Source organism: Anomaloglossus baeobatrachus, chromosome 5, assembly GCF_048569485.1.
Source record: "Anomaloglossus baeobatrachus isolate aAnoBae1 chromosome 5, aAnoBae1.hap1, whole genome shotgun sequence".
Taxonomy (NCBI): Eukaryota; Metazoa; Chordata; class Amphibia; order Anura; family Aromobatidae; genus Anomaloglossus; species Anomaloglossus baeobatrachus.
This window is the reverse complement of record NC_134357.1, coordinates 572,195,250-572,208,013: the sequence shown is the minus strand read 5'-3', so window position 1 is coordinate 572,208,013 and position 12,764 is coordinate 572,195,250. Positions and strand designations below refer to the sequence as shown.

At 41.2% G+C, this 12,764-nt stretch overlaps 1 protein-coding gene across 1 annotated transcript in view; it reads right to left on the bottom strand.

Moving 5' to 3' along the window:
* LOC142313073 (uncharacterized) overlaps positions 1-6,449 on the bottom strand; it is a 77,905-nt gene extending 71,456 nt beyond the window's left edge. Inside the window, exons 1-4 of the mRNA XM_075352057.1 lie at positions 6,317-6,449; positions 6,136-6,233; positions 5,842-5,932; positions 3,333-4,294 (exon numbers count right to left, since the gene is read on the bottom strand). Coding sequence (XP_075208172.1) covers positions 3,333-4,294; positions 5,842-5,932; positions 6,136-6,233; positions 6,317-6,449 — 1,284 coding nt within the window. The remainder of the gene's footprint in view (positions 1-3,332; positions 4,295-5,841; positions 5,933-6,135; positions 6,234-6,316) is intronic.
* Positions 6,450-12,764: the final 6,315 nt, after the last annotated feature.

Below are 12,764 nucleotides of genomic sequence, written 5' to 3'. Positions count from 1 at the left end.
AATAAAATTTAAACAAACACTATGAAAAAAACGGTAAAAAATTATAACAAATATCAAGATTATTATCAATCAAAAAATTGCTTATTTTATTACAATGATAACTTTGTGATAATAATTATGCATAAAATTACATTTATTTATGGATTTTATTAAATTGTCAGACTATATGTGTGTGTGTAAAGAGACACGCCGTTAATATTTTGCCAAAAATGCATGTAATTAATTGGTCCAAAATGCATGTTTTCTGCATCAAAAAAGCATGTAAAACGCTAGAATTAGGATGTTGATTGCGTTTTGCAAGTTTTCATTGACTTCAATGTTAGAAAAACGCTGCCAAAATGGCAAAAACAATTGACATGCTGCGTCTTTAAACGCTGAGTTTTTGCCCAAAAATATGCAAATTAAACGCTGCATTTTTAACAGCAAAGTGCGCACAAGAAATCCCCATTTCCCATAAACTTTGCTTGAAAATCAAAATGCATGCCTTTTGGCATTAAAATGCTGCAGTTCAAAACGCTGCGGAAACGCGGGTAAAAACGCAAAGTGCGCACATAGCCTTTAAGGAGGCCTGTAAACTTTATTTTAGGCTTAGACAACACTCAGGTACCAAGGAGCAGCAGTGGGTAGGGATAGTTATTTCACTCCTCAAGGGGGATCCCGAAGCCTGAGCTTTCGCTCTCCCACCTGCTTCTCAGTCACTCCGGATAGATGTTTTTTTCTGTGCTTTGGGGCTCATTTTTAACAATCTCGATCGGGTCACCCTGGCTTATACACATATATGTTTGCATAACTTGCATCCTATTACTGCTGTATATATTCCACGCTGCTTCTATCATTTTACCTTTACATAATTTATTGTGGGTGTATATATTATAATGTCTATATAGCTTTGTCCCATGGTAGACATTACTCTGATGTTTGCCTGTCCCCGTCTCTTTTTCATACAGACCTTGTCTTACATACTGACCTTTGAATGTTATATTTGTACTTTATATATTTATACCTTCTGAGATATTTCTTTTGCCTCCTTTTCCTTTGGAGGAATTGTACCTGCAACGGGTGTTACAAAAGGTTTCAAGAAAAAATCATTGTGTGATAGAAATTGTGTGTAATTGTGATGTAAAATAAAACTCTGATCTTATACACAGGCTGCGGATTATAAATACTTTTATGGAGTAACATTAGGCTATGAGCGCACGTGGCGTAGTGTCGATGCTGAAAAATCTCCAGCGATTTGGCAGTGCATGTGCGCTTCAAATCGCTGCAGAAACACTGCATAATGGATGCAGTGTCTCTGCAGAATAGATGCCGATTTCATGCGCTCTGGATACTGCCTCTCCCATAGACAGAGTGGGAGCCGCATCCAAAGCGCACGAAAGAAGTGACATGTTGCTTATTTGAGTGCAGCAATTTGGATCAAAATTTCAGCATGCAAATCACTGCGCTCTCAAGCGCAAGGTGTCGATGGATTATGCACAATCTTCATAGATTGTGCTGGGGACGCAGGACGCATGCGTTTACGTTGCAGTGCAATATGCAGCGTCAACGCATGAAATTACGCTATGTGCACACATAGCGTTATTACGATTGTAAAATCCTAATCAGCAGGCTTGGCCGGAGACATCAAGGTTTTATATAAAGGAATATAGAAGAACTGACACTGGACACATGGGAAAACTGTGGTAGGACATTTATTGTTTCTTAGGCCCTTTCACACATCAGTTTTTTGCCATCAGTCGCAATCTGTCAAAATGTGAAAAATAACGCATCCAGCGTAGCATCCTTTTTTTTCTCTTTGACTTGTATTAGCGACGGATTGCGACAGATGACCTGACGTTTCATCTGTCATACGAGAGATCTGTCGAAAAATCTGTTTGTGGCCGACGGAAGCGACGTCCAGAGGAACATTTTTGTCAGCGTCGAAAAAACAGACGGCACTGGATCAGTCTCTGTCCGTCGTCTTTTAGAATGGAAGTCTATGTGCGCAGGATCCGTCCTATGATGGAATCTAGCGACGGATTCAGTTTTTTTAATCAAAGCATGCTCAGATGGGGTAAAACAGTGTCTGGCTAAACAAATCTCTCTCTCAGCTTCATATATAGGTTTTACTAGCAAATAATCTTTCACAGAAAAAAAAAATTAAACAACGGATCCGTATTTTTACAGGATCCGTCGCCTCAGTTTTACCACAATTTGCGACTGATCCGTTCCATCAGTCACAAGACAAATTGTGACTGATGGCAAAAAACTGATGTGTGAAAGAGGCCTAACACATAAATTGATAACATTTATTTGATTCAGACAACCCTCCGACAAAATGTGATTAACAAAGTTCTCCTCAACCGAGGGAACTGAGGGGAGTTTCCACTTTATAGCCTGACATAGTCTGGCTGAGGTAAGTATATCAGCAATAAAAGTTTTCAGGGATGTTATCAAGTCCTATATTCGGGATTGCCAGTGGATCATCCATTTTTAAATGAAGACCAGTTACAGATGAAATTAGATAAGTCACCTGCTCCCAAAATACCATAACTTTAGGACAGGACCACCATACATGCCCCAACGTGCCTTTCTGAAGACAGCCTTTCCAAGAAAAAGGGGAATAATCAGGGATCATGTGAGCCAATTTCCCTGAAAACAGATACCACCTTGTATGAATGTTTTTAATTTATTCTAGGTGATTTATACAAGCTGAGGTCCTATAAAGTCTATTCCGAGGCGGCCTCCCATTTTATCATGTATGACAACTTCAGATCTTCGGAGCAGTTTAAAAAAACCTATATAAAATTGAGACCCATTTAATATATTTCCCTTTTTGAAAAAGTCTATGTAGAGAGAGGAGGTGAATTGTACCCAATGACAGATCCTGTACTAAGGAGATGTCTCACTTGGAGGGAGGTATTGATAAAGACAGTTTCGATGTAATCAAAATTTGTCAACCATCTCCAAAAAAAGACATTAACTGAGAATCTCTAGAAATAGCCACCAATTTAGAGATGCCACTCTCTTCCCAATTAGCAAGACTTAAATAAGGGTTTCTAAGGATCTAATAAAAATATCCAATAAAAGAAAAGAGAGATTCCCTTCACCCCACCTCCTCCACCAATACAAAGGAGAGGAGACAGTAGGGAGGTCAAAAATTGCATTAGATGGTTTAATTAACTCTATTTACAAAAGACTTCGATTAGCCCATGTGAATTTTTCTTAGTCGTCAACAAATTATAATTTCCAAGTAAAACATTTCTGACCTTCTGTGTATGATAATGACTTCTACACTTTAAAGATTTGTGATGTTTAAAAATAATCCATTTGTGTGCAAAATATTTCCCTCATTCTAAGCATTTCAAAGGTTTCTCCACTATGTGAATTCTTTGGTGTTTTGCAAGGCTTGATTTTTGTTGAAAACATCTCCCACATTCTGAACATGAAAAAGGCCTCTCCCCTGTGTGAGTTCTCTGATGTCTAACAAGACTTGATTGATCTGCAAAACATTTCCCACATTCTGAACACGAAAAAGGCTTCTCTCCTGTGTGAGTTCTCTGGTGTGTAAGAAGATGTGATTTTTGTTTAAAACATCTCCCACATTCTGAACATGAATATGGCTTCTCCCCTGTGTGGGTTCTCTGATGTCTAACAAGCAAGGATTGATCTGCAAAACATTTCCCACATGCTGAACATGAAAAAGGCTTCTCCCCTGTGTGAGTTCTCTGGTGTGTAAGAAGATGTGATTTTCGTTTATAACATTTCTCACATTCTGAACATGAAAAAGGCTTCTCCCCTGTGTGAGTTCTCTGATGTCTAACAAGCCATGATTGATCTGCAAAACATTTCCCACATTCTGAACATGAATATGGCTTCTCCTCTGTGTGAGTTCCCAGATGTGTAACAAGATTGGATTTTTGGTTAAAACATTTCCCACATTCTGAACATAAAAATGGATTCTCACCCATGTGAGTTCTCTGGTAACTAACAGATTCTGAAGAAAATCTTTTCTCCCCTGTGTGAATTGTTTTATTAATTATTTGATAGTCTGAAGTTGAAAATTGCTTCTTTGCTGTAAGAGCACTTTGATTTTTAATGCTGCTTTTGTGACATTTATTTTTCTTAACAGTCTGTGATGAATCAGAAGGTAGGACTTGTTTAATAAAATCAGATGATAAATGTTTGCTGTGAAGGGATGATGGTATATCTGGAATAGAGGCATTCACTTCAGTTATATCTTTTGTAATATCAAGGTCATCTGATTTCAAAATTGAAGATGTCAGTTGTGCCTCTGATCTCCTGGTACAGGCATCTGCCAAGAATAAAAATTATTTTCAATAATATATAACAATTTAAAGATATAATTTATAAAATAGCTTGTATTGTTGTTACCAGCATCCCCGGACTGTCCTGCACCCTTTCCTTGGTGCAGGTCTCCTGGTAGTGTGCTTAGCTCACGCTCATATATTATTAAAGGGCCAGCGGGCAGCTAACCTGGAAGTTCCTCACAACCTATGGCTGAGAGGCAATAGGTATTTAAAGCATCCTCCCCTTATGGGAGGTGCATGGGCAAAGTGGTCTATCCTTAGAGACGCGTTGCTAGTTGTCAGTTACCATGCCGTTTGCTAAGCCTTATGCTGTGTGTGTTAACACGTGTCTGTTTCCTAGTATCCACTGTAGATGCTGCATCTATGTATACCAGCTGTGCCTGCCATAACTGCTGCACCTGTTTACATCAGCCGTCCCATCTGCACCAGACCACATCAATGACTGTCAGTATCCAATCGCTGACCCCTGCGGTCAGCCATCACAGAACAAAGACTCTCTGCTGGAACATCTGGCAGCTACCTCCCAGCACAAGCCTATTCTCCCCATCAGAGGCTGAACATGTGAACATATAGTGAACATGGTAAATAAAAGGAATGGTGTAATTGCACTTTTTTTGCAATTTCACTGCACTTGGAATTTTTTCCCATTTTTCAGTACATTATATGATACACTATTTATTTTAATTCAAAAGTACAACTCATCCCGCAAAAAAAAAATAAAAAAATCGCTTATATGTCTATGTTGACTGACAAATAAAAAAGTTATGCTTCTTGGAAAAAAAAGGAGGAAAAACAAAAAATTGCCCAGGGGTGAAGGTATTAAATTTTAAAAATCATGTGGGTGGGCTGCCCAGTATCCATGTACCCACTGTGGGATAATTCTAACCTTCCTCATATGTTACAGTAACCCTGTGCCCAACTTTGGATAAAAACACCACTATCAGCACATTCAGCAGAAGGGAGAGAAGGAAGATCCATCAATAAGAGGCCGAGATTCTAGGAAGATGGAGTCATTGCTCTCAGTGGGAGAAACAATAAGAATCTTGTCTTATTACTTATTAATGGCGAATAAAAATAAAATAAATGATGCTACAAAGCAAGCTTTCCAGACTACTGAGGTCTCTTCATCAACTACAAGATCATTATTTTGTTTCTCCCACTGAGAGCAATCGATCTTTTTTCACCTAGGGAACACGGCAAGAAACTAAATATCTAGGACGTCACCAGCATCCAAACCCTGCACTTTCCCTTCGGGGTCCACCATACAGATTATTTTTCTTGCCATGATTTTCTAATTTGAGACGATAGGGTGGATCCTACCTGTAAGATCTGGCTGATGCAAGTCTCACTCCAACAGAAGGGCGTCCAATGTCCAAAATAATGGGGACAGTTTTGGGTAGAGGAGCATGTGGTGGTCTAGCTGCAGAATGGCGACGATTGAATATGGCCACACAACAACCCTGATAAAGCAGCCACAGCCGGTGACTGAGAAGAATCTGTGACTTCTCTGCATTTAGTGGTCACTACTCACCTGGGCGGTTATCTGTAGGAATCTCCTCTTTACGCCGCTCATCACCCCTCACATATGTCTCTGTAGTATTAATATGGGGCAGATCTTCCCCCTGAAACAAATATTGTAAAAGTCACAGACAGATGGAGAAGTCCCATCTATGATCAGCTCTAATCCTGCCATCTCCACCGCTCTCATTACACAAGTATAACACATATAATACTGGAGGATAAAACAAGACTGAGCACAAGACCTTCACAGCCGTCTACACATCATAGGGAGATTTCATGGCGCCTTCTCTCCATCTACCTCTACCTGATGATCCTGAGGAACATCGGGATCTTCTTGTTTACAGTCCTGAGGGAGAAGAGGACGGGGACATCTCTCTGGTGTTGTCCTGTTACTGGATAGACCTGGAGGAGACACATACAGGGACTGAATTCATTCCTTACATACAGATAATTATAGGCCGTGTGTATTTAGTCCTGTCTATTACCTGGTGATGTGAGGGGCTGGGGATCCTCCATCATGATGTCCTTGTACAGATCTTTGTGTCCTTCTAAATACTCCCACTCCTCCATGGAGAAATAGACGGTGACGTCCTGACACCTTATAGGAACCTGCCACATACAATGATACCGTCACCCCCCGATCCCTTCATAGCGTTACTGTATAATGTCCCAGCATTCCCAGCAGTGTCACCTCTCCAGTCAGCAGCTCAATCATCTTGTAGGTGAGTTCTAGGATCTTCTGGTCATTGATGTCCTCATGTATCGGGGGGTGAGGTGGAGGCCCCGTGATTGGGCTCAGGGGTCTTCCCCATCCCTCAGACACAGGGGCCTGACAGCGCTCACTAGAGGTCTTCTTCACTACTGTGTAATCCTGGTTATGGAGAGACACAGTAATAAATCTCACTCCAGACATTTCCAGAGTCCTCACCTCTCCAGTTCTGTCCATCTGTTATTCCCATAGATAAGAATGATGTAATGTGACGTCATCAGAATCTCTCACCTCTCCAGTAAGCCGGAAGAGGATCTCTAGGGTGAGGTGTAATATCCTCTCCGCCATCTTGTCCCTGTCCATATCCATCCTTCACGGGGCAATCAGGAGAATTCTCTTCTATAGAAGATCTCCACTGAGAGGATCCAATATTGTAGGGACCTGAATGGGGAGAAGATGGCGATGTAACATCATAAAGAATCCGCTGTAATAATACAATTACTGGAGAGAATAAGGGGAAACATATAATGAGAACATTCTGGGGGAACATTATACTGCGTGAGGGCAGAAAGGGGCCGAGGACTGAGGACAAAAAGGGGCCGAGGACTGAGGACAAAAAGGGGCCGAGGACTGAAGGCAGAAAGGGGCCGAGGACTGAAGGCAGAAAGGGGCCGAGGACTGAAGGCAGAAAGGGGCCGAGGACTGAAGGCAGAAAGGGGCCGAGGACTGAGGGCAGACGGGTTTCCTCACTTCCGGCCTCATAGTTGGGGCGTCTGTATCTATCAGAGGAAAAGGAACAAAAACCTCTCGATTCATAGAAATCAGCGAGAGAAAAACACCAAGAAAGTCTCAGAGCTGAAGGGGTTAATGCCGCCTGCCCCAGTAATGGGGAATCTCCACACACCTCCACTTGCAGAGCAGCACACTAGATATATGGCTGCTCTGTGCTTACAGGACCTGTGATGATGTCACATGGAGGGGAGGAGTCAGAGGTCACATGATCAGCTCCTCAGTGTATGCAGGGCTCTGCTGTGCTGGGTGTCATGGTGCTGGACGAGGGGAAGTTTATGTGTGGGGTCAGGAGGGGTTTACAGTGTGGATGTAGCAGAGCCGAGTGTGTACGAGGTGTACGGAGCGGAGCCGTGTGTGTACGAGGTGTACGGAGCGGAGCCGTGTGTGTACGAGGTGTACGGAGCGGAGCCGTGTGTGTACGAGGTGTACGGAGCGGAGCCGTGTGTGTACGAGGTGTACGGAGCAGAGCCGTGTGTGTACGAGGTGTACAGAGCAGGGCCGCGTGTGTACGAGGTGTACGGAGTGGAGCCGTGTGTGTACGACCAGAACTACTAATCCCAGCCAGCAGACGAGGGTCACTGAGCTTGTGAGGGGCAGTAAAGTCTGAGGGGTCAGGTAGGTCCATAGTTAAACACAATATCATAGTTTAGAATTATCCTTATAAGTTTTCCATTGCTTTTCTACTTTTATCTGTGCTGTTTATCCCCAATTAATAGCGGCTCCATGGACAATGCTACCAGGTGTGTGTCTTGTCAGATGTATGCCTGCCTTGAGCAGCCGTTGGAGGGTGAATATGTCTGCTCTCGATGTCAGCGTGTTACATATTTGGAAGCCCAGGTAACTGATCTAAATATGCAGCTCACAACTAGAGTTGAGCGGACTTCTAATAATCCGGGTCCGGTGGATCCGCCGCGGATCGGAAAAGAAGTCCGGATCCAATCTGGAATCCGGACCCATGTATGTGAATGGGGAGCGGATCCGGGACGAGGAGAGAGAGAAAATATATATATATATATATATATATATATATATTCCGGATCGTGCAGCCGGATTCCCGCGTCCGGGTCGGACCCGGATCGGACGCTGAAACCGCATGGATCCGGATTTTTACAGTTCGGATCCGCTCAACACTACTCACAACACTCAGGAGCATTGCAAATCTGGAGAGGAATTTAGAGTTCACTGAGTGGCTCTGGCTGTGGCCAGTGCTATGGAGGAGGGTGGAGGTGGGAAAGGTCAGGACCCAGAGGTAGGTAGCTGGGTAACCTACCTACTGTAGGAAGGAGGGAAATAGGAGTGCAGCAAAGCCCAGACAGATATTGGGGGTAGGAGACTCTATAATTAGGTGGACAGACAGGGTCATCTGTCGCCGAGACCATGAATGCTGAACAGTGTGTTGTCTGCCTGCTGCTTGAGTTCGGCAAATTGCGGATCGGATAGACAGATTGCTGGGTGGGGCTTGGGAAAACCCAGCTGTCATGGTGCACATTGGCATTAATGACAAAGTTAAAGGCAGGTGGAAGGTCATTAAAAATGATTACTGGAAACTAGGAGAGAAGCTGAAATCCAGGACCTCTAAGGTGGTGTTTTCAGAAATACTACCAGTGCCTTGAGCGTCACTATAAAGACAGCGGGAGCTTAGAGAGATAATAAATACATGGCTTAGAAATAGGTGCAGGAAGAAAGGGTTTGGGTTCATGGAGAACTGGGACGACTTCTCAGTCGGCTACAGGCTCTACGGTAGGTTTGGGCTGCACCTCAATGGGGAGGGTGCAGCTGTGTTGGGGATGAAAATAGATGGATAGAAGAGCTTTCAAACTAGGATCTGAGGGGAGAGAGGGTAGTGGAGCAAATAAGGGGATAGATAGAGCAGCTAGAGACAGTAGGGGTTAATGAAGGTGTGGGGACTGGGTCATGCATGGAAAGTAGGGAGGCTAGGAGTAAGGACTGTGTTAATAATAATAAACATCTACTGGCAAATGCAAGAAGTCTTGCAAAGAAAATGAATGAGTTGGAGACTCTTATGTCAACCACGGATTATGATGTGATGGGCATTACGGAAACCGCATGAGAGCCATGACTGGGTGACAAACGTAGAGAGTTATACTACATTTAAGAAGTACAGGAAAGACAAAAAAGGAGGAGGGGTGTGTATATTAATCAAATTTAACCTTAGACCTATGCTTAGTCATGACATTTGGGGGAGCTGTAACCATGTAGAGTCAGTATGGGAAAATGTAAATGGGGAGGGGAATAACGGAAAGCTGCTAATCGAGTTTGCTGTAAGCCTCCTAACATATTTGAACAGGTAGAGGGTGAAATGCTGCAACAAATTGTAAAGGCAATGAATAATAATAATAATCAGGTCCTTATTATGGGGATTTCAACTATCCAGACATTCAGTGGGACATAGAATCTTCTGGTTCTGCTAAAACCTGTAAGTTCTTAGCTACAATTCAAGACAATTTCCTCTCTCAGATGGTAGATAAACTGACCAGGGGAGATAATTTGCTACATCTGCGCCTGTCAAATAAACCAGATATAATTTCAGATCTACAGATCTGGGAGCACTTGGGCACCAGCGATCATAATATGGTAAGCTTCAAAGTAATATTCAATAGAGCATTTGAAAGGAGAAATGTTAAAACCTGGAATTTTAGGAAAGCTGATTTCAACAAATTAAAGGAAAAGCTTAATTGTGTTGATTGGGACAATGTCATGGTAACTGGGATTACCGAATATAAATGGGGTAAGTTTAAGGATATACTACTAGAGTCCTGTAAAAAACTTTTACCCTCTGGAAATAAAATGTCCAGGAATAAAAAGAAATCACTATGAATGACTAAGACAGTACAAAGTACAATCAAATAAAAACAAAGGTAGTTTAAAATCTTGAAGGCTGTGAATACAGAAATAGCATTTCAGGAGTATAGAGATCTCAATAGGAAATGTGAAAAAGAAATCAAGCAAGCAAAATTAGCTACTGAAACAAAAATCGCCAAGGACAGTAAAATAAATCCCAAAGATTTCTATAAATACATTAATACCAAAAGGAAAACAAAGAATGGTATCGGCCTCTTAAAATATAATAAGTTCATTATAGATGACAAAGAAAAGATTGAGATATTAAACAGGCACTTCTCACCCATATTCACCAAAGATCATTCAATAAGTCAAAAATCAAAGTTCAACACCTGATATAATGAATTTAACACAAGAAGAAGTACGCCTGTCTCTGTGTAAATGAAACATTGACAAATCACCCGGGCCAGATGGCATTCATCCACAAATATTGAGGGAATTGAGCTCCGTAATCGACAAACCGCTGTATCTCATCTTCTTAGACTCTCTTGTAACAGGGTTGGTGCCTCAGGATTGGAGGATTGCTGATGTGGTACCAATATTTAAGAAAGGTAAGAGGGTGGATCCAGGCAACAACCATCCAGTAAGTCTGTCATCAGTAGTGTGAAAAGTTTTTGAGGGCATTTTAAGGGATCACATGCAAAAATATATTGCAGAAAATAATATAATAACTGACAGACAGCATGGATTCATGAAAGATAAGTCGTGTCTAACCAACATGTTGGGGTTCCAAGAGGTGGTAAGTACAAATCTGGATATTGGTAATGCAGCTGATGCGATTTATTTGGACTTTGCAAAAGCATTTGATACTGTACCACATAATAGCCTTATACTGAAGCTCCAGAAGGAGGGACTAGAGGAAACAATATGCAACTGGGTAAGGAATTGGCTAAAAGAAAGGAAACAAAGAGTAGTCATAAATGGTGTATTCTCTAAATGGGCTATAGTCAGCAGGGGGGAACTGCAGGGATCTGTGCTAAGACAAATTCTTTTTAATCTCTTTATTAATGACCTTGTGGATGGGATTGATAGTAAACTGTTAGTCTTTACTGATGACACCAAACTATGTAGGATATTAAAAACTGACCTTGATAGTACAATATTACAAAACAATCTGGATAAGATATTGAAATGGGAAAATGAGATTAATGTTGATAAATGTAAAGTAATGCACCTAGAACGGAGTAATCTATAGCTGCATATACTTTTAATGGAAGTAATCTCGGTCTACAGAATAGAAGAAAGACTTGGGTATTCTGGTTACAAATAAGCTGAGCAGCAGTACTCAATGTCAGACAGCAGCTGCAAAAGCAAACAAGATGTTTGTATAAAAAGAGAGATTAGATCCTGTGAGCCCAACGTATTTTTACCCCTCTGTAAATCACTTGTAAGGCCACATCTAGAATAGAGATCCAGTTTTGGGCTCCACATTTTGAAAAGAACATCCAGAAGTTAGAGTCAGTTCAAAGGCGGGCAACTAGACTACTACAAGGAATGGAGGCCTCCAATATGATGAGAGGTTGAAAAAGTTACATATGTTTAGCTTAGAAAAAGACGTTTCAGAAGAGATCTCATTTATATGTATAAATACATGTGTGGTCAATATAAAGGACTGGCACATGACTTATTCCTTCTAAAGACAATACTAAGGACCAGGGCGCATTTGCTGCAAGTGGAAAAAAAGCGATTCCGGCAACTAAATAGGAAAGGGTTCTTTACAGTTAGAGCAGTCAGACTGCGCAATGCCCTACTGGAAGAGGTAGAAATGGCAGATACTATAACAGCTTTTAAAAAAGGTCTGGATAATTTCCTCAGTACACACAACATTGTTTGTTATAAATTATTTAATGACAAACAGTATAATTGGTGGAGAAAGGTTGAATTAGATGGACCTAGGTCTTTTTTCAACCTATGTAACTATGTAACATGACCTCTGTGCAAAGAGAGAGGAGCTCACAGCAGAGCAGGTAAGTAGTTGATATGCACCTACATGTAGCTAATAGTTAAAAAAAAAGCCAGTTAAACCCTTTCATCCCTCCATCTTCTCCGCACCTGTCATCTGATTCTTGCATTTGACGTATGTAAAAAAATAAATGTCCTGCATATATACGTGATGAGAAGCATGAAAAACAGACTTCAAAAATGTAAAAAAATAAATAGATGTATTTTATATTCAGTAAAAATGATTGACAAAAATATAAGAGTTCATTACATCAGTTACAGAAAGGAAAAGCTTACGTGATAGTTTTAGAAAAACAAAGACGAATTACAGCGAACCTCATAATGATGGTAGTGTACATGAACCCCATAGAATACATACAAAAACTTGTGAACGAGGGGGGGTATTTTTCATGTTTATTTGGAGTAAGAATTACTGCACCTCAATTGTGAAAAAAGTACACAGTTTTTATTATTACAAAAAATACAAAATACTGGAAATCACATGTGATTGCAGTTAGTGATTAGACATACATAGTTAAAATCCAATTAAATGAGACAGAGAAAAGAAGGTCACAGGGAGGAAGACAGGCTACCCCTTAATTTCTGTGCAGGGAACAGGATAGTTAGAT